The sequence below is a fragment of the Myotis yumanensis genome, unplaced genomic scaffold (genome assembly GCF_028538775.1).
Source record: "Myotis yumanensis isolate MYYU_CA2020_CCGP unplaced genomic scaffold, mMyoYum1.0.hap1 SCAF_5, whole genome shotgun sequence".
In the NCBI taxonomy this organism is placed as follows: domain Eukaryota; kingdom Metazoa; phylum Chordata; class Mammalia; order Chiroptera; family Vespertilionidae; genus Myotis; species Myotis yumanensis.
In genome coordinates this window covers 83755075-83781224 of record NW_027223756.1, presented here as the reverse complement: position 1 = coordinate 83781224, position 26150 = coordinate 83755075, and the positions used below count along the sequence as shown (strand labels likewise).

The following is a 26150-nucleotide window of genomic DNA, read 5'->3' as shown; positions in this document are numbered from 1 at the left end:
TGTATACCACCTAGCCACACTCTGATCTTTGACAGCCAGAGACTCTGTTGGGTGCCAGGGACACAGCAGTGACCACAGTTGCAAATACCTGCCCTTGTGGGGCTTGCCGTTCTGATGGGGAGGTGACACACAAATGAAAACACCACATGTACATGGGAATAATAGTAACTTTTATTTTTTTTTCAAAAGGAACATTTATTAAACCCTTGCTGATTGCCCAGTCCTGTACTAAAAGGCTCCCAGAAAGACACTGCCCCACTTATGGGTCTTTTTGTCCAAAAAACTCCAAGAGGCCCCTGCCTCATGGTTATTGGATCTTCTCAGCAGCACTATCAGGCACTCTCTTAACCCATCTCAGAGATGGGGAAACTGAGGCACCGGGCACGTAAAGGCCTGGTGGGGTTGGGATTGGAGCCCAGGTCTGGAGGGCCAGAGAGCCCAGGCCTCAGTCACGGGCCGTGCAGCCTTGAGCTGACCCGGCTCCCTGTCCGCCCCGCGGCGGTCACGCCACCGTGTTCCAGGCCTGCGCTGGGCCGCTTCCAGCCTCCGGCCCGCGGGGGGAGGGGCGATCGCCCGCCGCCGCCGCCGCCGCGCCGGCCCTCTGCGCCCTGGAAGCTGGGGCCGGGCCAGTCCCGCCCCCTCCCGCCCCCCGCGCGGCCCAGCTGCAGCCGGCGGGCGGGACAGCGGCGGGGCCCGGGACGCGGGGAGGAGGGGCGCGGGGACGAGGACTGGCACCCCCATGCGCGCGCACACACCTGCTGTCCAGGTGAGCTCGCGTCCTCCAGCCCATCACCCCACCGCTGCCCAGTCCACGGGCGGCCGGGGCGGGGCCTGGCCCGGGGGCGGGGCACTGGAGGGGCGGGGCCTGGTCCGGGGGCGGGGCACTGGAGGGGCGGGGCCTGGTCCGGGGGCGGGGCACTGGAGGGGCGGGGCGGGGCCAAGCCGAGGCCGGGAGGCCGGGCGGCGGCGCGCGGAGGACGCACGGGCAGCGGGACGCGGGGGACGGCGGCGGCCGGAGCGCGGGAGGCGAGTAGGACCGGGGGTCGGATGGGGGTTCGAGTCCGGTTCGGGGTTCGGGCGTGGTCCTTCACCGCCGCCAACTGTGGGGAGTGACCTCGGCGTCTGGACCAGCCGCGGCTCTAACTCCACCATCTCAGCCCAAAGTTTGCGGACTGTTGAGCGTCTCCGCCCGGTTCCCGGCTCTGACCCCGTCCCTGCTTCTCTCCCCGCACCCCGTCCTCTTGCATCTGTACCTCTCGCCCTACCCCTCCGCCCATCACTGCCTCCCTCTCCCCGCCTCGTCCCCTCCATCCCCCACCCCGCCCCGCTCTATCTCCCTTCGCCCTCGGCGGCCGCCCGGAGCCAGGCCCCAGGCGCGGGGAAGGCGACCGGGCGTCCGGCCGGGCTGGGCCTTGTCCTGGCTGTTGGGCCGGCGTTGGGAGCGGCAGCTGTTTGCCATTAGCCGGGGACCCCGCAGGCCCCGCCCCTCCCTGCTCGGGTGGGGTCCGCCTCACCCCCATCTTTGGGGCGGGGAGAGGGGCGGGAAGACCCCAGAGACCTCCAGGCCGGTCAGCGAGGGGGTCTGTAAGGGAGACCCGGTTGGACATTCGGGCCCAGCGGACCCTGTGCCCCTTCCTGGGTCCACCTTGTCTCCCCTGTGAGTGTCCTGTCCCCCTTTCTGTCTCTATCTGTGTCCCCTCCCTGTGCCCCGGGGGTTCCAGAGAGGGAGCGGCGCCCCAGCCGCAGACATCCCGCTCCAACCTGCTTTCTCCCTGAGGACGGCCGGATGGCTGGAGGCCCCCGGACCCCAGTCTGTGCCTGGGAGTGGGTCTGAGGGATGTGGAGTGGGGGTGAGGGCGGCTCGGCCTGCAGTGGGGAATCTGCGGGGCTTAGGTTCAAATCCAGGACCAGCCATTTCCCCCTCCCGTGACCCTGGGCAAGTCACTGCACATTTCTGCGCCTCCACATTCCCCACCTGGCGGGGTTGTCTGATACGCAGATCAGTGTTGTTTCGCTTATTCATCCCGTCCCTGCCCACCTCCAGGCGCCCCCACAGGCTATTCCAACCCTGCACCCCGCCTCCAGGCTCTCGGGTCCCCAGAAATTACCTGTAATCCTGCCGTATAGGGGGTGAGCCTCCAGGCAGGTGGGAAACCAAATCTCCTACATTTGGTGACTACGTGTTGCAGGCGTTGCAAGACAGAGAAGTGAGGATAGAGACGTGGAGAGACAAGGAGAAAGAAGTACAGAGAGACACAGAGACAGAGACGTGGAGAGAGATAAAGCAAGACGCTGATCGAGAGACACCGGGTGAGAAAAGGACCAGCTCGCAGCCCCTGGAGCCCCAGCCCCGCCTTCATGCCCAGCAGGTGTCCCACCTGGCCCGTCCTCCCAGGTACCCCCTGCTCTGGCCCCCACGGCTGGGAAGGGTTCTCCTTGGTGCTGGGTGGGCCTGGGCCTCTGCAGGAGGGTGGCTGGAGGTCAGACCGCAGAAAGGACTGGCTGAGCTCAGACGGAGTGTTTGGGACAGAAGGACCCTGGCTGGACTCCAGGACTGGGGGGTGAGTGAGTGAGAGGCCCTGATTGTCCCTCCCCTTTGCAGCCTCCAGGCGCCCCCTCTTACTTCCTCCTCAGACCCCCATGACTTCCCGGGCCACCGCCCCTGCTGCTGGGCACCCTCTCCCCAGCCGGACATGTCCTGGGGGTGGGCAGGAAGTTCTCGTGTAGCCCGGCAGCGAAACTGTTTATTTTTAGAGAAAATTGTTTCCATAAAGGGGAAAGGCTTTGCTCCTCACTGCCTCCCCACAATTTTCCCTACCCCCTCTACCCCAACTTCCCTGACCCAGCTCTATTTTGGGGTCCCCTACCCTGAGCTGTAGCTCTCTTTTTTGTCTCTGTCTCCTCAGATCCTGGCAGGATAGCTGTCCCCCTATTAGCACCCCAGCCCCCATCTGACCCCATACCAGCTCCTGGCCTGGGCTGAGGGAAGGGGGTGCAGGAAGGGTGGGCCTGTAGGTCTTGGGGCCCCCAGCCTGGGGGCCTTGTGGAGGCGGGGCTTTGGGAACAGCTGGAGACTGTCCAGAGGCTGGACAGATGTGCAGGCCGGCTGGGAGGTTTGGTTTCTTTGTTCTAGGCCCCAGGGCCCTCACCCCACCCCTTTCCACAGCTTGGTTGGGTGAACACCTATATGAGGGTCCTTACTTGGGAACTGGGTGGTGGCCACACCCCCTCCCCTTCCCCTGCAGACCCTTCCTGACTCCCGTCTCCACGGCCCCTCTCCCCAGGTGAGCCTCAGCCTGTGCTGAAGGCAGTTTGACTCCCGGCCTCCCAGTGACTCGTGAGGAACATCTGCAGAGGGAGGATGGCCCAAGTCCTGCACGTGCCAGCCCCCTTTCCAGGTCAGACTTCTGCAGAGGAAGGGGGCCCTGCCCAGAGGTTGGAGGGGAGGGGGGAGGGGGCCTGGGCCAGACCTGGAGGCCTGAGGGAGGGGAGAGGGGCCTCGGGGGTAGGGAGAGAGATAGGGCCCTACCTGGGGTAGGAGGTGGCGGAACACAGCGCTGCCCTGAGGGCCTGAATGTAGACAACCTGACTGTCCCGGAGGGTCAGAGAGGGAGACAGGCCCACCCTTCCTGCACCCCCTTCCCTCAGCCCTGTCCTGGGGGGGGGGGGGGGGGGGCGGGGCCGAGACTGGAGACCCAGTTCAGCCGCTGAGGGCCAGGGGGCTCCCATCCCTTGGGCAAATAAATCTTGGCTGGGGCGGGCGGGGGGAGGCGGGGGTCGGGGGGCTCAGTCTTCCCCGCGGAGGACAGCAGTGTCCACCAGGCTTAGCGTTTCTCCCGCCCTAGGGACCCCCGGCCCAGCCTCCCCGCCGGCCTTCCCCGCCAAGGAGACCGACCCTCCCTACTCCGTGGAGACGCCCTATGGCTACCGCCTGGACCTGGATTTCCTCAAGTACGTGGACGACATTGAGAAGGGCCACACGCTGCGGCGCGTGGCCGTGCAGCGCCGGCCGCGCCTCGGCTCGCTGCCCCGCGGCCCGGGCTCCTGGTGGACCTCCACCGAGTCTCTGTGCTCCAACGCCAGCGCGGACAGCCGCCACTCCGCCTACTCCTACTGCGGCCGCGGCTTCTACCCGCAGTACGGCGCCCTGGAGGCCCGCGGCGGCTTCAACCCCCGGGTGGAGCGCACCCTGCTGGACGCCCGGCGCCGCCTCGAGGACCAGGCCGCCGCGCCCACCGGCCTGGGCTCCCTGACCCCCAGCGCGGCCAGCTCCACCAGCTCGCTGGTGGGTGTGGGGCTGCCGCCCCCGACGCCACGGGGCTCGGGCATGTCCACGCCAGTGCCACCCAGCGCCGGGCACCTGGCCCACGTCCGGGAGCAGATGGCGGGGGCCCTGCGGAAGCTGCGGCAGCTGGAGGAGCAGGTGAAGCTGATCCCCGTGCTGCAGGTGAAGCTGTCGGTGCTGCAGGAAGAGAAGCGGCAGCTCACGGTGCAGCTCAAGAGCCAGAAATTCCTGGGCCACCCTTCGGGGGCCCGGGGCCGCAGCGAGCTCTGCCTGGATCTCCCCGAGGCTCCCGAGGACCCGGTGCCACTGGAGACCCGGAGCGTGGGCACCTGGGTCCGGGAGCGGGACTTGGGCATGCCCGATGGGGAGGTGGCCCTGGCCGCCAAGGTCGCGGTGCTGGAGACCCAGCTCAAGAAAGCGCTCCAGGAGCTGCAGGCAGCTCAGGCCCGACAGGCTGGCCCCCAGCCCGAGCCCCAGCCCCAGGCCTGGCCACCGCCAGACAGCCCAGTTCGCGTGGACACCATCCGAGTGGTAGAGGGACCTCGGGAGGTGGAGGTGGCAGCCAGCACGGCCGCTGGGGCCCCTGCACAGCGGGCCCAGAGCCTGGAGCCCTATGGGGCAGGGCTGCGGGCCCTGGTGGCATCTGGAGGAACCGAGAGCCACCCCGTGTTCCGAAGCCATGAAGTGGTGGAGGCAGCGTTCTCCTCGCCCGCTGCGTCCACTGGCAACGTCCACTTGGCGAAGAAGATCAGCATCACAGAGCAAAGCTGCAGCGGGGCAGCAGGTGAGCCACGCTGGGCAGGGAGGGCAGTGGAGGGCCCCTCTTGCTTCATCTGAACAGTAGGCTCCAGCCCCAGCCCCGGCCTTCCACCATGCAGGCCATCCCCATCTTGGAGCCTCTGTTTCTCTCTCTGCAAAAAGGGGACAAGATTATGCCACCAACTCAGTGTGTAGGGATCATGCTGAACAACTGCGTGTCTGTCCACTGTATGTCCTCGTGTCTCGTACACTGGACGTGTGCAGAAGACAACGTGCTTGTCAGGGGGTCTCCCCAAGACTGTTGGTTTGCTCCCCGTTTATTCAGTCGGTGGCAGGAAGCAATCTCAGACCAGTTCAAGCCATGACAAGGGAGTGTAACAGCGATAGCTTCAGGCATGGCTGGATCCTGGTGCTCTTGAATCTTTCTTTCTTTCCCTTCCTCTGTGCACCCTTGAGGCTTCTCTCTCAGGCCAGCAAAGGTGACCCCGCCGCTCTGCGCCTCTGTGCTTGCCGCTCAGTGGAAAGGGAGCCCCTCGGTCCAAACATTGCCAATAAAAATCCCAGCGGTGGCACTCATTGCCGGCTCGGGTCACATGCCCAACGCTGAGCTCATCGCTGACCCTCACTGCCTAGCCCTTTGGGGGGAGAGGAGCCCCACCCAGGTCCTGCTGTGGCCAAGTCCTGAGGGACGCTCCCTGAAGGAAGTGCTGAGTCTTCATGCCAAGAAAGGGGATGTGGGTTGTGCAGAATGGCAGCTGCCCTGAGGCCCCCAGGAGGAGCTGCCAGGATGATTCATAATAATGGCAGCAGCTGCTCTTTATGAGACCCCAGCCTGGAGCTGGGTGCTGTGCTAAGTGTTTCACCCATAGAGGGGCTGAAGGCAGGGCGGTGCAGCCAGGCAGCCTGGGTTGAAAGCCCACTTGCTGTGTGTCTCTGAGTGCGCAGCTTCTCTCTGGGCCTCGGCTTCCCTATCTGTGAAGCGGCATAATAACGGTCCCCCCTCTAGGATGCTTGTGAATTAGCGCGCACAGTAAGCGCTCCATCAGTGCTTGTTTCTGTGTCTGCTGATGATTTTCAGGTCAACTCTATTTATAGTTGGGGAAACGGGCTTGGGGGGAAGCTGCACTTGCCCCGTGTCACACAGCCAGGAAGTGGCCGAACCAGGGTCTGAACCGAAGTTAGCCTGAACCTGCAGCAGGGCTCAGAGGGGAGACCCAGGTTCTCATGCCAACCTCAAATCTAAGGTGCCCAGAGCCGCGTGGTGGGACCCGAGGGCACAGCTGGAGGGTGGGGACGCAGCTGTGTTTTCTTGCTTTTCCATGTTGTTTCTGGCCAGCTCCGGGCACCACCCCTCTGTTCTGTATCCATTCCAAACACCCAGCCCTGCGACGCTGGCCTCTAGCCAGGGGCCCCGCCTGGCCCAACCTCAGGACCTCTGAGAGGCAACCTCCATTCCAGACATGCCTCCCAGGGCAGTCATGGGACCTCCTGCGGTCGGGACACACAGACAGTGATGTCCTCCCCAACAGTTCTTCCTTGTGTCTCACCTAACTCCCTCTTGCTGCAGCCAGGCCCAGTGTGCTAATTCATTTCACTGTCTGCTCATTCAGCAAATATTTATAGAGTGCCTGTTATGTACCAAACTTCTAGGCACTGGGGACACAGCAGTGCACAAGATAGACAAAAGCCCCTGCGATAAACAAATAGGAGGCCGCAATAAATAAGTGAAGAATTATTTCAGAGAATCCGTGTTTGAGGCAGATACGTGTTTGATGGGGTGGTGGCCCGGGCTTCCCTGCTCCCTAGCTCTGCGCCCTTGAGCAATTTATTTAACTTCTCTGTGTCTCATTTGCAAATTGGGGGTCTTGACAGCCCAATGTCACCAGATCAATATGAGGCTTAAATGCATCAATTCGTGTGACGTGTTCAGTGTGGCACCAGACACATAGTGGGTGCTCAAGGGTTAGCTGTTGGCTCTGAACCAAGATGTGAAAGGAAAGAAGCAGTCAGATGGCAAAGAAGTGGGAAGAAGAGTGTTCTGGGAGGGGGGCTCAGCAGGGGGAAAGGCCCTGAGGTGAGGAGGGGTATAGGTGCATCCAAGGTAGTAGACAAACTAGAATAGGCTGAGGCTAGAGAAGCGGGGTACAGGATAGCCTGAGCATCAGGGGTAGGTCCTCCTGGGTTTGTAGACTGGGGAGGAGCAATATAGGAAGTAAAATGAGATATAATACTAGGAGGACTTGACAAGTATTTGGACTATGTATTCGCTTAGGTAGGTCAGCTAGATGCTTAGGTCAGGGAGGGCTCCCTGGAGGAAGAGGGAAGAAGGAGCCCAACCTCTCCACCCAGTAGAATTTGCTCACTGCAATTGAAGGGCAGTCTTCCCCTCAGGCTGGAAAAGCCAGGAGAACCCCAAAGTCCTGTCCCCCAATCTGGGAAAGGCACCACAGAAATCAGTGGAAGAGGGGGCAGCCAGACACATGCATATCTGGGGTCTCTCCAAGACTTTGAAATTTTCTCTGCTCTTGTTTGAGACATATTTCTATGAGAGTAATTCATATTCTTTGTGGGAGCTCTGGGAAGTACAGAAAAATCTAGAACACAAAATAAAACTCCCATAAACCTACTACCACCCAAACGCAGCTGCTGTCGACACTTCTGCTTCTTTCCTTCTGAATTTTTTTAATATTTTTTTATTGATTTCAGAAAGGAAGAGAGATAGAAACATCAATGATGAGAGAGAATCATTGATTGGCTGCCTCCTGCAAGCCCCACAGTGGGGACCAAACCAGGAACCTAGGCATGTGCCCTTGGCCAGAATCAAACCTGGGACCCTTCAGTCTGCAGGCCAACGCTCTTCCCACTGAGCCAGACTGGCTAGGGCTCCTTCTGAATTTTTTAGCACAGAAAAGAATATGTATTTTTCAAGTCTGGAACATGGAGCTTGGAATGTGTTGTTTCTCTTCATTTTACTGTTAAAAGCATTTAGGCAGCCGGTACTATAGACCAAGGCATTATTTGACGCCCTTTTCATATTTTAATTCATTCAGATCCCCAGCACCTGTATAAGGTGGGGTGTTTCCAACCCCCATGTTACAGATGAGGAAACTGAGGCACACGCAGGTTAGCGAATTTGCCCACAGCCCTTGAAGCCAGGATTTATAATCTCTCTGATAGAACGAAAAACCAGGGACATGTCTGATGTTATTGAGAATTTGTGGGAGGCGCCTTTTTGGTTTTGAGCAGCCACATCATTCTTTACTCTCAAGGGTACCACGCCGGCGTCCTTCCTCGGGAACCCTTCATATCCTCTGGTCTGTTTTTTCAGGGCAGGTTTCTAAAAGGGCGTTTTGAGGATCTTGTTGTCTGTTACCAAATTGCTTTACGCCCTCTCGGGCTCACTCCTTTCCAGCACTGGGTTGGCGAGTAATTTACATTTTTAACAATTTCTTGTGGACTTAAGGGGCCCAAACCTGAGTTAATGAAATTTCTTCTGCCCATGGTAACCACACTGCTATTTTACTTTCCTCTTTTTTCACCTTCTTTTCCAGCCTCCATGATGAGAGTCAGTAAATATTTTCAGCTTTGTGGGCCATATGATCTATGTTGCAATAACTCCATTCTACTCTGTTCTCCCCCCGCCCCAGCTTTATTAAGGTATATTATATACAAAAAAATGTATATATTATATATATATTTTTAAATTCTCTACAATTTTGGACATTCTTTATTTTTATTGATTTGAAAGGGAGGGAGAACATTGATTTCTTGTTCCACTTATATATGCATTCATTGGTTGATTCTTGTATGTGCCCTGACGGGGGAACGAACCTGCAATCTTGGCATATCAGAATGACACTCTAACCAACTGAACTGCCCAGCCAGGGCGAAAGTGTATTTTTTTTTTAATTTTATTATTTCTTTTAATCCTCACCCGAAGAAGGGAGAGAGAGAGAAGAGAGAACATTGATTAGTTGCCTTCCATATGTGCCCCAACTGGGGATCGAACCCACAACCCAGATAAGTGCCCTGACTGGGAACTGAACCAGCAACCCCTCAGTGCACAGGATGAAGCTCAACCAACTGAGCCACTCGGGCTGGGAAAAATGTATATTTTTACTGTATACATTTTTATTAATTTGTTGCCTCAATTTTGCCTTTGTAGCATGAAAGCAGACGTAAACAATATAAGTATTAATAAACGAGCATGGCTATGTGCCAAGAAACTTTGTGTGTCGACACCGAAAGGTCAGTTTCATATAATCTCCACGTGTCCCAAATGGAATCCTTCTTTTAATTGTTTTTCCAACCATTTAAAAATGTAAAAACTGCCCTCGAGCTAGAGTCGGCCAATCTCTGCCCTATGCCATTCATACACCCTCCGTCAATTCTCACCCCTCACCCCACTTAATATCATTCCTGGCAATCCACCTTCCAGAGTTATTTAGATATGTGAGTGTCCTTGAAAAATATGCCCTGTGTGTGTTAATTTCCTAAAATGGTATTGTGCTTTAGAGGGGAAAAAATCTCATTCTTTTCTTAATTTTTCTTCTGTACACACTGTTTTTGAACTCTCCATACCGATATAAATCCAGTTTGTCACTTTTAATGCCCTAGTCTGTGCTACATTTTTCTTACCCAATCTCCCCTTGGTGGGCACCTGGGTTACTTCCAGCTCCTGACTGCCATGAACAGTGCCAGGACCCTCCTCACCGGTGCCCTTAGGAGGGTCACTGGCCACAGGAGGTGCCCAGTGTCAGCAGTCCTGCGTGGCCCTCCCTGGAAAAGCTGTCCCTGGTCACACTCCCAGCAGCCATGCTTGAGTCTTATATGTCTTTCTAATGTTTTGTCCATCTGGTGCTGGTGCAAAGTGGTATCGCCTTGTTCTAATTTGCATTTCTTTGATTTCTGATGAGGTTGGGCATCACCATATCTATATTATAAAAAGCCATGGCCTTAGCCGGAACCCGTTTGGCTCAGTGGACAGAGCGTCGGCCTGCTGACTGAGGGGTCCCAGGTTCGATTCCGGTCGGGGGCACGTGCCTGGGTTGCGGGCACATCCCGGGTGGGAGATGTGCAGGAGGCAGCTGATCGATGTTTCTCTCTCATCGATGTTTCTAACTCTCTATCTCTCTCCCTTCCTCTCTGTAAAAAATCAATAAAATATATTTTTTAAAAAAAAACCATGGCCTTAAACCTAACAACCAAACGACCGGTCACCAGGAGGTGCATTGATGGGTCTCACAGTGCAGCGGGTCTCGGTCGAGGTCACGGGGCGTGATGGGTCTGGGTCCTGGGGCGCGGCGGGTCTTGGTCCCACGGGTGGGTGCGGCAAGGGGAGCCCAGTGAGGTGCGTGCGGGTGGGCGGGGCTGTGAGCGCAGCAGGGCGGTGGGTGGGTGGGACTTCGAGCAAGGAGAGGCGCATGCGGGCGGGCCTCTAGTATGTTTAATAAGATTCCTCCTTGGACCACTTATTTGTAGCTTTTGTCCATTTTTCTTTGGATAGTTTTGAGAAATTTCTGGCACATCCCAGGGTAGGGGTTGGTGAACCAAATCCAGCCCGCTGCCTGTTTTTTATTTTTATTATTTTAATTTTTTTGTTAGTTCTCATACAAGATATTTTTTTCCATTGATTTTCAGAGAAAGTGGAAGGGAGGGAGGGAGGGAGAGAGAGAAAGAGAAAGAGAAATCTATGTGAGATTTCTCAAATGCATCCCGACCTGGGCTGGGGATCAAACCTGCAACCCAGATACATGCCCTTGACTGGGAATCGAACCCATGACCCTTTGATGCATGGGCCAACGCTCTAACCACTGAGAACACTAGCCAGAGCTGTTGTTCTATGGCTCACAAGCTAAGAATGGTTTTTATGTTTTTAAATGGTTGAACAATATGAAAAGAAGCGTAACATTTTATGACATGAGCAAAATCATATAAAATTCAAAACTATAAAAACATAGCCACGCCTATTCATTTACAAAATTTGCACCATTTTCGACTGACCATGGCCCACGTAGCTCAAGTGTTTGCTGTCTGTCCCTTTACAGAAGAAGCTCGTTGACTTGTTCTGGAAGGTGATCACTTGCCCATTCTTGGCACTGCGAGTATCTTCTCCCCGTCTGTATTCTTCTCTCAACTGACTATGAGTCTTTTGGAGGTTGTTTGTTTGTTTGTTTGTTTGTTTTTTATCAAATAGAAATCTTTATGTCAGATATAGTTAAACCCATCGTCTTTAAATTTTTTCCATTATTATTGATGTATTTGACATATAACATTGCATTTGTTTTAGGTGTACATGAATGATTTGATGTAGGCATATATTACAAAATGATTCCTACAGTAGATTTTGTTAACATCTGTCACCTTAGAGAGTTAGGTTTTTTTCCTTGTGATGAGAATGTTTAAGATCTACTCTCAGCAGCTTTCAAATATACGATACAGTAGCAGGAGCTACAGTCACCATGCTCTACATTACATCCCAAGATGTATTTATCTTATAACTGGAAGTTTGTACCTTTTGACCCCTTTCACCCATTCCCCACCCCCATCCCTGGCAACTACTAACCTGCTCTTTATCTATGAGTTCAGTTTTTTTAGATCCCACATATAAATGAGATCACCTTGTATTTTCATATATGGTTTGTGCTTTGAAGAATTTTTTTTTAAGAGAGAGAGAGTGGAAGGGTGTGGGAGAGACAGAACTATCAATGTGAGAGAGACACATCAGTTGGTTGCCTCCCCCAGGTGCCCAACGGGGACTGAGCCTGCAACCAAAGTACGTGCCCTTGACAGGAATCGAACCAACAACCTTCAGTCCAAGAGCCAATGCTTTAATCACTGAGCCAAGCGAGCCATGCGAGGGATTTTTTTATTTTTTTTATTTTTTGTATTTGAAGTTTCATTGGTTGAGGTTTTTTATTTTTTCAATTACAGTTGTCATTCAATATATTGGTTCCAGGTGTACCACATAGTGGTTAGACACTGGGGAATTTTTAAAGGAATCTTTTCCCTTCCTGAGACCCCAATATTCTACATTTTCTTCCTGTGGCTTTGTGGTTGGGCCTTCATATTATTCCTTCAGAGCTTACTTTCTGTGTCAGGTCTGAGGTGGGTTCCAGCCGGACTTTTTCCTGGCCAGAGCAAGCTGCTTCCCCAGCACCACTCCACAGAGCCCACCCTCCACGCCCCTGTCCGACCCCAGCTCCCCAAGACGGGGCTGTGCTGGGCTCTCTCTCTCCTGTTCCCTTGGCCCATCTCTTCATGTAACAAAACCCCACTGTTTGGACTGTTCTGGCTTTGGCATATGTTTTACTCTCTCCTAGGCTGGGTTCTTCGTCTCTGCCCATTTTTGTAAAATTATCTTAGCTGGTCATGGACTTTAGTTTTTCCATATAAATTTTGGTATCAGTTTGCCCCACCCCCCAGTGAAATAACAGCAATAAATGCCATTTTTATGTTGTTATTTCAGCATTGCAGTATCTGACCTTGACCTCCTCCCATGAAAGGAGCCACCCAAGCTTTTGGAAGCAGGGCCTGCTTTTCCCTGTGGCAAATGGGCCATGGTGCTACTCCATTTTTTTTTTTCCATTTTTTGAAAAATTGTGGTGAAATATATATAACAAAGTTTACCATGGCAACCATTTTTAAGTGTCCATATACTACGGTACTCAGCCGTCACATTTTTTAAAAAAAATGTTTTTATTGATTCCAGAGAGAGAGAGGAATGGAGAGGGAAAGAGAGAGAGAAATATTGATTGGCTGCCCCCGCATACCCCCCACTGGGGAAGGAGCCCACAGCCCTGGCATGTGCCCTAACCAGGAAGAGAAGCGGAGACCTCTTGGTGCACCCACTGAGCCACACCGGCCAGGGCGGCAGTCATATTTTTTGTGCAGCCATCACCACCAACCATCCCCAGAATTTTTCCATCTTCCCCAACTAGAACTCAGTCTCCATTCAACACTAACCTCCCGTCCACCAGCCCTTGGCACCCACCATTTACTTCTTGTCTATGAATTTGACTCCTCTAGGGACCTCCTGTAAGTAGATTCACACAGTGTTTATCCTCTTGTGCCTGGCTTATTTCACTCAGCAGCATATTGCTTTACCTGACTTTTTGACCCTCCCAGGTGTTTAAATAAGGGTGTGAGTTTGGGGCACACACGGAGATTGCAAGCTGGCCATCTGCCTCCTGACACATTTCACGTGGCCACATAATGTTTTTGTTTTATGTGAATTTATTGACAGGGCTTAAAAAAAAATCAGGAGCCCTGGCCAGGTAGCTCGTTGGCTAGAATGTTATCCCAATACACCAAGGTTGCAGGTTCGATCTCCGATCAGGGTACATGCAAGTATCAACCAAGAAATGCATAAAGGAGTGGAGCGACAAATCACTGTTTCTCTCTCTCTCCCCTTCTCCCTCTCTCCCTCCCTCTCTTTTCCTTTCTCCTTCTAAAATCAATTTTGAAAAAAAATAAGAAGATTCTCATAAAAACCAGCTCCGGAACTGGCCTGGCCCACGCCACGCCCTGGGCTGCAGTGCTGTCTGCGTGCTCATGGCCAAGTGTCTCATCTTTTCTATGTTCTTGTCCCAAGTATTTACTCCCTGTTCTCAACTCAAGTTGAATGTTGCCCAAGGACTTGAGGAAGTAGTCACTGTGTATGTCAAAACAGTTTTAACTGTTAAAGAGAATTAAAATGCCTGGCTCAGCGGTTGAGCTATGACCTGTGAGCTAGGAGGTCGAAGTTCGATTCCCGGTCAGGGCACATGCCCGGGTTGCGGGCTCGATCCCCAGTTGGGGGGCATGCAGGAGGCAGCTGATCAGTGATTCTCATCATTGACGTTCCTATCTCTCTTTCCCTCTCCTTCCTTTTCTGAAATCAATACAAATATATTTTTTAAAGAGAATTAAAATGAATTGGTCTGTGGAGCCAGTGGCAGGAAGGGAACGTCCTGAGGAAGTGGTGACATGGAAGCCACATGTGGCCTGGGGGGGCCTGAACCTTTCCAAGACTTGGACACACACCACAGTGGTGACTGAACCTCTGTTCCTCGTTCCAAGCTGTGCTCTGGGGCTGGCGCTTCCTGTCCGTTCCATTCCAAGTGGGCAGTGGGCACCCTCCGGGCCTGCTGCCCACAAAGTCAGCTTTGTCCTTAGGCCAGACGAGGTGGGTTTTCTGAACAATTGTGATAAGATGCGTATAACTTGACATTTTCCATTTTAATAATTTTAAAGTGTCCAGTTCAGTGGTGGTGTACGACCATCACCACCACCCACCTCCAAAACGTTTTTATCTTCCCAAACTCAAACTCTGCCTGGGTGGGGTTTTAGTTGTCATTTTCCAATAGTTCAATTGTTTCTTTTTTCTTTTTATTAAAGTAACGCCTGCTTAAAATTCAGTAAAGAAGGCAAAAAGGAAGCCGGATACAAATGCCATTTATAGCACAATCCTACTTTTGTTATTAAAAGAAAAAAAAAAAAAAGCCCTAGCTGGTTTGGCTCAGTGGATAGAGCGTCCACCAGCGGACCGAAGGGTCCTGGGTTCGATTCCGATCAAGGGCATGTACCTTGGTTGCAGGCTCCTTCCCATCCCGGGCCCTGGTTGGTGCTCGTGCAGGAGGCAACCAATTGATGTTTCTCTCACATCGATATTTCTCTCTATCTTTCCCTCTCTCTTCCACTCTCTCTAAAAATATCAATGGAAAAATATCTTCGGGTGAGGATTTAAAAAAAAGAAATCAAAGTCCTGGCTGGTGTGGCTCAGTTGGTTGTGTACGGGAAGGTTGCAGGTTCAATTCCTAGTCACGGCACATGCCCAGGTTGCAGCTTGATGCCCAGTCGGGGGCATGCCTTAGGCAGCTGGTCCATGTTCTCTCTTGCATCCATGATTCTCTCCCTCTCTCTTCCTCTCTCTCTAAAAAAAAAAAGAAAAATCCATAAAAATAATTCAAAAAATCTTTTTTAAAAGAAAGGACAGACTTTAAAAATCATAATACGAAGTTTTATCAAAATATAGCTTACGATTCTCTTGAGTTAACAGATGCTTCTTGAGCCCTCCCAAGTGCAGAGATTGTTTAGGCTCTTCATCTCGCCTGCTGTCTTCAGTCCACATCAGCTGCCAGGAGGTAGGAATGCCATTCTCCGAGGCACTGAGAGGTCACGTGATTGCCCGAGGTCACATACTTGCTCCTGCAAAGACGTGATTCCTTCAGTGACCACCACACTCCGCTGTGATCAGATCTCGTTTCCAGAGAGCACTTCATATGTCGTTGGAGATTGGAGAGGGGTCATGAGCCAGCATCGTGTGGTCACAGAATCTTCCCGTCCCTGCCCGGTGTGGGGCAGGCAGCCAATCAGGGCTGGAATTGGATTCTTCTGCCCCATCACTGAGCAGCCCTCTGGTGCCTCAGTTTGCTCACCCGCCATAATCCACCTTCTACCGGCTGGGAGGGGTTGATGCAAGAGTCAGTCCTCAGAGCCCCTGCCCCGGGGGGCAGTGTTACTGCTGTTAGTGCTTTGCTGTTGCCCACAGCGAGTGCCTCTTTCCTGCCCGTCCAGGTCTTCCTCAGGCTTCTGCAGAGCCACCCTCGTCGCCCCCAGGCTCCGCCGCAGCCTCCTTGGCACAGCCCAAGAACACAGGCCGGGTGCCCACCTGCAACACCAGCACCAGGGAGCCCCCCAGGCAAGCAGCCCCATGTGAATCAGAGGAGGCCGGAGGTGCAGGCAAGTGGGGGTGGCCACCCAGACGGACAGAACGCTGGAGCCTGGGCATGGGGTCTGGCTGTGGGAGACCCTTGTGACACCAGCCCTTCCCCCCAGGTGGGCCCCCGGCGGCCATACGGTCCATCATGAAGCGGAAAGAGGAGCCTGCAGACCCCGCGACCCACCAGAGGAGCCTCCAGTTTGTGGGGGTCAATGGCGGGTGAGAGAAGCCCCCACCCGCTCCCCAGCTTCCACACCCGTTCGTTCCAAGAATGTGCCAAGTACCTGGCCTAAGCCCCTCACTTTGATTCACTCATTTAACTAAAGCACAATAGACAGGTGAGGAAACTGAGGCACAGTGAGGCGAGTGCCTGGCTGGAGCTCACGTGGTGATTAGGAGCCTGCCTTGGTGTCTGGCTCCAGAGCCCGTGCCGTAGCCACTGGACTGCGAAAGGTGCCAGAGTAAGCTCCCTGCCTGGACGAAGCAGGAATGCGGGGGACACTCGGGCAGGGTGGGGTCTTGGGAGGCACGCTGCCCCAGGAACGTCCCTGAAGGGCGGGCGCGTGTGCTGCAGCACAGCAGGAGCTGGCAGAGCGAAGAGAAGGGTGAGAGGGCTCTCCTGGTGGAGGGCACAGCCTGGGTCCAGGCCCAGAGCGACATGAGAGATGGGAGGCATCAGAGCGATGGTCAGGGACAGTTTGAAACCTCGAATACCAGGAACTTAGACTTTGTCCAGAGGAAGCAAGAATCATGAGGGACCCATCCGAGGTAGAGCAAGGGTCTGAATCAGGAGCAAAGCGTGTGAGAGGTACCGAAGGGTGGAAGGGAACAGCATGTCCCTCCCTGGCCCCCCCAGCCCGATCCCAGTCACAACGAGTGTCTATTGAGGTTCACTGTGTGCCAAGTGCTGTGAGCCACATTCCTGCAGACCTGTTAGGTCCATACTGACATCCTTGTTTAACAGATGGGGGAACCGAGGTCCAGTAATCAGAGCCCCAACCCCCCCCCCCCCGCCCCGCCGCTCCCTGTCCCATCTGCAGCATCTCTCCCTCCCCACCCACCCCTCTTCCCCAGGTGTGAGTCCTCATCTGAGGACTCCAGCACAGCAGAGAACTTCTCAGACAATGAGAGCACAGAGAACGAGACCCCGGAGCCTGAGGCGAGGGTGCCGCGTGTGGCTGAGGCTCCCCCGCTCAGGCCCACAGGGACAGCCGTGGCCAAGACCAACCAAGAGGAGTGCCAACCAACTCGGGAGTCTCAGCGAGTGCCCACAGCTGAGGGGGCCTCAGGATCAAATGTGGAGGAGATCCGGTCAGTTTTCTGGGTGGGAGGCAGGGCCCGGGTTGTGTGTGGGGTGACCTCCAATCCCACCATCCAAGCCCTTTGAGTGAATATTCCATCAGTCATGCACACCCTAGTCTAAACGAGCAGAGAAGCCCTTTTCTCCCTCTGGGCGTCTTGAAGATCTGGAGGCTTTGAGGAAGGGCCTGATGGGGCAGTTTGGCTGTTGGGTTAGGATTTAGGGGGCAGGTAAAGTCCTTAAGCTGCCCACCTTTTGGGGACATTTGCCCCACCTGTCCATCCTGTTTATCTTGTTTTATTCCTCGATGAAAAGTCTGACATTAGGAAAAGATTTTCCATCTGCCACTGACCACTTAGAGAAAACTAGCCTGTGTGTCCACTTTCTCCTGGAGCCTGTGTGTGCTCCATGTATGCCCTGTGGGGTATCATATAAAAACTGGTTCCTGGTGAAGGGGGCGTCTGAGGGTCTACCAGTCAGGTGAGCCCTGGCAGGAGTGGTGAGTGCCGTGGTGGAGAGCACTGGGGCTCTGTCTGAGCGCCCCAGCCGGACGTGGAAAGTGAGGGAAACCCAGGGGCTGGGATAATCCCCTCTCCCTCCCCCTCCCCCTCGCCCTCCCCCTTCCCCTCCCAGGATGGAGCTAAGCCCCGACCTCATCTCAGCCTGCCTGGCCCTGGAAAAGTACCTGGACAACCCCAACGCCCTCACCGAGCGGGAGCTGGTACGCGGGCCCCCAGGACTGGGAGGGCCCTCCTTCCGCGGCCCCTGGCTTCTCCTGGTCCGCAGGGCCTCCCTGTGCCAGCCTCAGGGGGAGTGTGCTTGAGTCATGGGCCTTAGAGAGGGGCAGGGAGGTGGGGAGGGGCCCGAGGATGACCGCCCGCTGGCAAAGCCGGCCTTGGTTCCTGGTCCTTCCGGAGCTTGAGGGGAGGGCTGGCATATCTCCCTCCACTGGTTCCACACGTGCCTCGAAGGTCATACCCCGGATGGAGATGCTCACAGCTTCCTGGGGGCAGACCTGGGATTGCAGTGTCTCCACTTCCCTCTAGGGTCCCTGTCCAGGAGGGGAGACAACACTCCTCCAGGGGCTCGTCTGGGTGGGGAGCCCATGCTCCCCTTTCAAGGCTCCGGTTCAGGACAGGGACATCCACACTCCCCTCCCGGGGCTTAGCCCTGGGGACGTGGGCTGCCGCCCGCCCTCATCCCCTCTCCTCTCCGGCTGCAGAAAGTGGCCTACACCACGGTGCTGCAGGAGTGGCTGCGCCTGGCCTGCCGCAGCGACGCCCACCCGGAGCTCGTGCGGCGCCACCTGGTCACCTTCCGGGCCATGTCATCGCGGCTGCTGGACTATGTGGTCAACATTGCCGACAGCAACGGCAACACCGCGCTGCACTACTCCGTGTCCCACGCCAACTTCCCGGTTGTGCGGCAGCTGCTGGACAGCGGTAAGCCTGGCCAGCTGTCACCCCGGTTTGGTGGTCTGGTTGGGGAGACATGGCCCCCCTAGTCTAGTGGGGGAGACACTGCCCTCCCACTCTGGGGGGGAGATGCAGGCCCACCTGTCGCCCCAGTATTCTGGAAAGGGCAGCCATGGTCTTCGGGAAAACACATGCCCTCCCCCCATCCACACGGACCCCTGTGTAATGGAGGTCACACCTCGGAACCCTAGTCTGAGGGACGGACATGCCTTTGAGTCTGGGGCTTGGAGAGAAGATGTGGTTCCCAGGTCAGCAGCAAAGGGTTTCCTTGCCCTAGTCCGACGGGGACGACACAGACTCCTAGTCTGATGAAGGCTCCAATCTGATGGAGGAGGCATAGGCCAGTCTGAAGGAGACTGATGTTCAGTCCAATACTCTCAGCCCTAAATGTGGTGCCAATGTCGGGGGGCCCAGACTGATGGAGGGGTGTGATGGCTTCAATCATAAAGGGTGTGGCTGCATTAGAGGAGCCACTCCTCAGGGTGTGGGAATGGAGACGAACACCCTGGGCAGAATGGGGTCCTCAGTCTGAGAAAAGGAAGGAATCCGGCCACACCAAGACGGATGGAGGAGGCCATGCCCAGAGCTCATGGTCGAGCAGATAGCAGAGACTGGCCTGGTCCTCAGGGCCCCTCCCCCGGCCTTGAGGGAGGCCTGCGGGTGTCAGTGGGTCTGAGGGCTCCTGTCCTCCTGCCCCCTCCCCCAGGGGTCTGCCAGGTGGACAAGCAGAACCGGGCTGGCTACAGCCCCATCATGCTCACCGCCCTGGCCGCCCTCAAGACCCAGGATGACATCGAGACGCTCCTGCAGCTCTTCCGGCTCGGAGACGTCAACGCCAAAGCCAGCCAGGTAGGCCCCGGGGCACTGCAGACCTGGGCAGCCCTTCCTGGTTACCAAGTCCTGGCTGTGCGCCAAGCCCAAACGTGACCTCGTTTCATGCCCAGGGAGAGTCCCTGCTCCACAGGCAAGGAAACTGAGGCTCAGAGGAGCAGAGTCGTTTTCTCAAGGTCAAACTAGAGGAGGGGCTTCTGGGGGAAGTGGGTGGGGACGGGCGAGGACATGGGGGTCCCCAGCCTTTCTTCACCTGACACCGTCCCGCATGCTGCTGGGTAGTGCATTGGGCAGCAGGTGGAAGCCAGAGGCTCAGAGGGTGGGCCAGCAGGCACGGGCCCCACACTCCTGGAGCTCACAGGCCAGTGGGGGCAGGAGCCACCCGCATTCAGGCAGCACGGCGGCTTGGAGGGGATTTGGACTCGGGCTGCAGAGCGCCACTAGAGGCGTTCCGTCAGGGCAGGGTGCGGCCCACTTTCTGATTTGAAATCTCCCTTCAGCTGCATGTTGGGGAGCAGAAGCCGGATGACTCTGAAAGCCGCAGGGGTGTGGACAGGGTCTAGGCAGAGGAGCAGGGCAGCCAGGACACCGAGGGACAGCCAGGGGAGGGGACTGAACATCACAGACGCCCTGAAGGGAAGGAGCAGGGCGCTGCGTGTGCATGCAGGAGCAGACCTCTTGCTCTTTTTTTTATTGATTTCAGAGAGGAAGGGGGAGAGGGAGAGAGAGAAACATCAATGATGAGAGAGAAGCATTGATCGGCTGCCTCCTGCACGCCCCCTACTGGGGATCAAGCCCACAACCGGGGTATCTGCCCTTAACCGGAATGGAACCCGGGACCCTTCAGTCCGCAGGTCGATGCTCTATGCACTGAGCAAAACCAGCCAGGGCTGGTTTACTTTTTTTAATTGAGGTGAAATGCACACATTCCCCTTTTAAAGTGCACAGTTCAATGGCATTGAGTATATTTACAGTGTTGTGTAACCATCACTATTTCTACTTCCCGAACATCCCCATCACCCCTAAAGGAAACCCTGCACCCATTAGCAGTCACTCCCCTTCTCCCTCCCCCAGTCTGCTTTCTGCCTCTGGATTTGCCTGTTGTGGGTATTTCATACAAACGGAGTCATGTAGCATGTGCCCTTTGGTGTCCGCTTCTTTCACCGAACATGATGTTTTCAAGGCCGTCCCTGGTGTAGGATGCAGGGTGTGGTACTTCGTTCCTCTTTAAGACTGAATAATGTTCTGTAGTATGGGTTTACCACAGTTTGTTTATTGCTCACCTGCTGGTGAACACTGGTTTAATTTTTATAAAGGTTCAACTGACATACAGAAAAGTGTACAAATCTTCGCGTCATATGTTGTTACCTGTTTACACCTGTGAGTTAGGCGCCTGCTTCAGGTGGGCGTGGGGTGGGGAGACGAGTGGCATCTCCCTGAGGAGGAGACATTTAAGCTGAGACCTGAGGGGCGAGTGAGACAGGAAGGGGGGGGGACCAGCCAATGCCCAGGCCCGTGGGGGGAGGACGGTTTGAGATACAGAAGGAGGCCAGCAGGTGGGGCGCTGTTAGCAGCGGGCCACTCGGGAGCCACGACAGGTTCCGGAGCAGGGGCCGTGCCTCGGAGGACGCGGTGCAGCAGCCTTTGTTTGTCCTGGGCAGGCAGGGCAGACGGCCCTGATGCTGGCCGTCAGCCACGGGCGCGCGGACGTGGTGAAAGCCCTGCTGGCCTGCGAGGCGGACGTCAATGTGCAGGACGATGACGGCTCCACGGCCCTCATGTGCGCCTGCGAGCACGGCCACAAGGAGATCACGGGCCTGCTGCTGGCTGTGCCCAGCTGCGACATCGCGCTCACTGACCGCGTGAGTCAGCACTCAGGTGCCCCTCGGGGCGGGCGGGGGCTCGGTGCCGGGCGTCCTCATAGCAGCCATGCTTTGCAGGACGGGAGCACGGCTTTGATGGTGGCCCTGGACGCAGGGCAGAGTGAAATTGCGTCCATGCTGTACTCCCGCATGAACATCAAGTGCTCGGTGAGTCTCAGCCCTAGCAGGATGTTGCGGGAGGAGGGTGCGGGGGAGCAGGGCGGGGGCCTGGGAGGGGACAGATGTTTATGAAGAGCCGATGGTGTATGGGTCCTGAGCCAGGGACTTAGTAGTCATCTGCTTGTTGAACCTTCATGGTGCCCCGTGAGGCCATGAGTCACCGAGAGCTGAGACTGCGTGGTCATGGTCGACATCTCGGTGTTTGAACCCAGACCTATCTGCATGCTCTTTAAATTATTTTAAAACATATTTTTATTGATTTCAGAGAGGAAGAGAGAAGGATAGAAACATCAATGATGAGAGAGAATCACTGACCGGCTGCCCTCTGCACGCCCCCTACCCAGACATGTGCCCTGACTGGGAATTAAACTGACCTTCTGATTCACAGGTCAACGCTCAACCACTGAGCCACACCGGCCAGGCCAAATGCATGTTCTTAATCACCATTCACTCATTTGAGAAATATTTACAGAGCCCTGACTGTCTCTGGCCCTCATCTAGGCCCTGGCAACCAGCACTGAACAAAACAGAAAAAAAGTTTCTGCCCATCATAGAGCAGACATTCTAATAAAAGACAAAATAAAGCAAATTGGTGTAGCATAGCCAGGGGATGGTACGTGCTGGGAAGAAATATAAACCAGGATGTGAGGGACAGTGAGTGACGGAGGAGCGACTTGAGACCTTCATGAAACTGACGCTTGAGCCAACACTTGAGGAAGTGAGGGAGCAAGTGTGTGGCTCTCCAGGCAGAAGGAACAGACAGTGCGAAGGCCTGAGGCAGGGGCTTTCCTGTGTGCGTGAGGGGCGTCACGGAGCCCCAGCGGGAAGAGATGAGGGCAGGGAGGTGATGCCACAGGTCATGCAGGGCCTGTGGGCCACCGTGGGGCTTTGGGTTTCACTGTGAGCGTGTCCGTGTGCAGAGGCCTTGAGAAGTCTCACTGTAAAGAAACCCAATTTAACTGTGTTTAACCCAGCATCTCTCTTATGGACCACAGAAACCTGAGGTGTTTTTTTTAAAAAGCTTGCCTAGCAAAACACTCTTCCAGAAGCACAATAGGAGGATAATACTGATACCAGCTGTGTCCTGGTGCCTGTGGAGGAAAAAGCCCTTCCAGTCTGATGGGGGAGACAGGGCGGTCCCTGTAAGCCTCACAGCGATTCTCCGTGTGGTGGAGGAGACAGTATACTGAGTGCCTACTGGGTGTGATTGCTTGAACCTTCCACAAAGTACTATTATTATTTTCTACTCAGTTTTTCCAGGTGGGGAGGTGGAGGCTTAGAATGCTTACATCCTTGGTTCAAGGTCTCACAGCCAGGAAGGGGCAGGGGCCCCGGGGTCCTTCTGACTCTAGACCTTGGGCAGGAGCCTCACTGCCCCCGCCCCCGCTCACCCCCACCTGCACTGGCCCCAGCTGCCTCGAAGCGTTTCCGGGTTCGGGTTCAAGGGTAGCATCGTGGGTGTCAACCCCGGCAACTCCCAAAAGGTCTGAGAGAGGGAGGTTGCAGACAGGCCGTCCGTCTCCGCCCGGCTCCCAGGTTCTCCTGAGGCTCCAGGGCACCCACCCGGCCTCAGTGTGATGCTCAGGATCCCCTGGGGATCCGCTTTGGACCTCAGTTTCCTCAACTGGAAGATGGGGGCGATGGGGCTGGAGATGGCTCACTGTCTGATCTGTGCTCCTGCCCCCAGGGACTCTGAGGCAGGAACCCCAATCCTCTCTGTCCACCTGGACCACTGCCACAGCCTCTGCCTCCCCACCCTCACTGCCCCTCACTCTGCTCTCCCCACAGCAGCCAGAGGTCAGTGCGGACACCTGAGTCAGCACTCAGCCCTCTCTGGCTCCCACCTCCCTTGGAGAAAAAGCCAGTCATCCCTAAAGCCCATCAGCTCCACCCCTCTCCCCCTCCCCCTCCTTCCCCCCTCCCCGTCGCTCCCTGAGCTCCAGCCTCACCAGCCTGACCCCTGCTCCGCCTCAGGGCCTGGGCACTGGCTCTCTCTTCCTGGGGTAATGCCTGCTCTGCCCCCTTGGCGGCCCCTCCCTGACCACCCGTGTCGCTGCCATTCCCTTCCATCCCTCATCCCTGGTGAGACTCCTCCACTGCGTTTATTTGTTTGCTTCTTGGAGGCATCTCCCCCGTCACGTGGCCTCCTCGAGGCCAAGGGATCCCAGCCTCTTGTTCACTCACCGCAGCCGCTGGGCCGGCCAGCAGAGCCGGCGCCGCGGAGGCAAGGATGCCAAACAAGGAATTGTGCTTCTCATTTCAGTTTGCCCCGATGTCAGATGACGAAAGTCCTGCATCGTCCTCCGCGGAAGAGTAGCCATGAGGGGGGACCAGAGGCGCCTCCCCTCTGAGGCCCGTCAGCCCCAGAGCGAACTGTCCCTCCTCCCTGGCCAACCCCATCAAACCCACCAAGGCCTCGGTCCCAAAGGCAAGTGGGTTTCTCCTGCTTCCCAGCAGTGACAAGACTCCAGCTTAACGCGGGTTTTTCCCGTCCCCAGTTCAAAGCAGCCACAGTGCAGACCGGAGCTACGTTCTCGTAGGAACTGGCGCCAGTGGCTGATGCTGGCGTGGGTTTATGGAGAACACAGAACAATCTACTGGCAGTGATGGATGGAGGCGGGCGAGAGGGAAACGCATTGTATTTTGGAATCACCATCGGGGAAGGGGGGAATCATATTACTTGTTGCCAAATCTGAAAGTCACTGGAAATGCATATTTTCATTTTAATCTCGAGTGTTATTACTCACGGGTGGTGTCTGGAGTGGCTTAACTCCCCTTGGCCCCCCACATGTAATTGTCTGGTATGTAATAGTGTTTTGTCCACTCCCCCCAGACAGCTTTCTTGGGGGGATTTTGGTCTCTTCACAAAACGGATTCTGCCCCTGCCACCTGGAGTAGGAAATTTAGCCCTTTCTTCTGCTTTCTGCCAGCGTCGACCCCGTTCAGGTCGGGGGGAGCCTCGGGACTCAGCAGCCGAGAGGTGTGAGCAGCTCATATCAAGAAATTACCCCGACCTCCGGCCCCTCCCCACGTGGAGGCCCCAGCAAATATTAATTTTCCTAGAAAATCCTTCAGACCTGGAGACACAGAAAATGAATCCTGTTCCCAGAGTGGCTGCTGAGTCCCTGGGCTTCGAACCCAGGTTACGGGCCGTCCAGATCCTCCTCAGGCTCCAGAATTTCTCTCTTCAAAGGAAAGAAAACAGGCCATGTGTGTGTTGGCAGCGCCTGGGGCCGGCTCCAGGAACCCCATGTGTGCACAATTAAAAATTGGCTGGCCCCAGAGGGCTCCCAGCGCAAACTTAAAGAGGCAGGGCCTTGCCGAAAACCAAACAAGGGCCAGCTGGGGGTTTTTTTTTAACCTACAGGCTTTCCGGAGCTGCCTGGAGCAGAGCCTGCTGGACTGGGGCTCGCCAGACACTCACAGTTTCCTTAATGGCCTGTTTTGTTCCCAGGACCTCAGCAGAGTTTTCTTTCCTTTTCCTTCCTTCTGTGAACCAAAAAAAGAAAAGGGATAGGCTCGAGCCTCCGAAAGTGCCTCTGTGGCAGGGGAGCGAGACCCCTGGCTAATAGGTGTCCTGCCTTCCGGCCAGTTGGCAGCCCCACTGCCAGGGTCGGAGCCAGGCCACGGAGGAGGGAGCGGGCCCTGAGTGCCCACGTGTCCATTCAATAAAGCGGAACGCTGGCTTCTCTCCTACAGAAGTGGGTTTCTTGGCTTGATGGAGTCTGGCTTGCTTTGATTTTGAAGGGATCAAAATCTTTTTTATTTTGTACCTAAGACAAAAGAGCTTGCTTGCATGGTCAAAGGAGGGAGGCACCCGGAGAGAGAGAGAGGGAGAGAGAGAGAGAGAGTGTGTGTGTAAGTTGGGAAGAAAAAAACCAAAGCTGCTTGAGGATGTCCACGGTATTTGATGGAAGGCTGCAGCTCTGAGCAGCGGTACCGTGTTGTGTGCCTGTGTGTCCTGGCCCAGAGCCAGCGGGTGCGTTTATTTTAAGCTCCTACAAGCAACTCACTGACACCATATTTGTCCCTGTTCCCCTCTCCCCTGGTGCCCATTGGCTTAGCATGGAGGCTACAGGGGGTCCTGCCTTTGTCCCCATTCTCTTCTCACGTGTATTCATGACCTTAAACTTTCCAACCACGGTACGTCCATAAAGACAGTATTACGCCTAAATGAAGTATTCTTTTTTGTAATCATTTTTTAGACGGTAAAGAAATTTAATAAAGCTACTTTATGATAATGCCAATATCTGTCTGATCGTTGTCTCGGTGTGTGCCTCTTTAAGTTTTAAAATAGATACTTTTTTGCCCTAGCTGGTTGGCTCAGTGGATAGAGCGTCGGCCTGTGGACTGAAGGGTTGCAGGTTCAATTCCAGTCAAGGGCATATGCCTGGGTTTCGGGCCCCTAGCCCAGTAGGGGGCGTGCAGGAGGCAGCCAATCAATGATTCCCTCTCATCGTTGATGTTTCTATCTCTCTCCCTCTCCCTTCCTCTCTGAAATCAATTTTAAAAAATTATAATTTACTTATTTTGAACAATGTTCAAAGCTACAGAAAAGTGACAAGACTATTATAATAAACTCCCTTATGCTCTGTCCTATACTGTAGCCACTAGCTCCACGTGGCTGTTTCCAACTAAATATGAATTAGTTATAATTAACTTGTGCCCGGTGGCTATTATATTGGCCTCCAGAGGTAGAAAACATTGCCATTGTGGCAAAAAGTTCTAACAAAGACGCACAGTGAAGACCTCAAAC

The 26150-nt window shown here is 55.2% G+C and overlaps 1 protein-coding gene across 5 annotated transcripts; it reads left to right on the top strand.

Annotated features, from left to right (window-relative positions):
* Positions 1–942: 942 nt before the first annotated feature.
* KANK2 (KN motif and ankyrin repeat domains 2) lies at positions 943–25641 on the top strand. 5 transcript variants are annotated; one of them, XM_070416067.1, is made up of 14 exons: positions 943–1026; positions 2190–2310; positions 3285–3398; positions 3846–5069; positions 15602–15766; positions 15863–15965; positions 16821–17057; positions 17680–17767; positions 18269–18488; positions 19228–19370; positions 21014–21214; positions 21293–21382; positions 21660–21782; positions 23658–25641. In XM_070416067.1, the coding sequence occupies exons 3-13, from the start codon at positions 3362–3364 to the stop codon at positions 21765–21767; spliced, it is 2616 nt and encodes an 871-aa protein (XP_070272168.1). In that variant the 5' UTR covers positions 943–1026; positions 2190–2310; positions 3285–3361; the 3' UTR covers positions 21768–21782; positions 23658–25641. The 5 variants fall into 5 exon arrangements, with proteins under 5 accessions (XP_070272168.1, XP_070272166.1, XP_070272170.1 ...); XM_070416065.1 differs by having other exon boundaries at positions 2190–2395; XM_070416066.1 differs by lacking the exon at positions 943–1026 and adding an exon at positions 1555–1657 and having other exon boundaries at positions 2190–2395.
* The last annotated feature ends 509 nt before the right edge of the window (positions 25642–26150 follow it).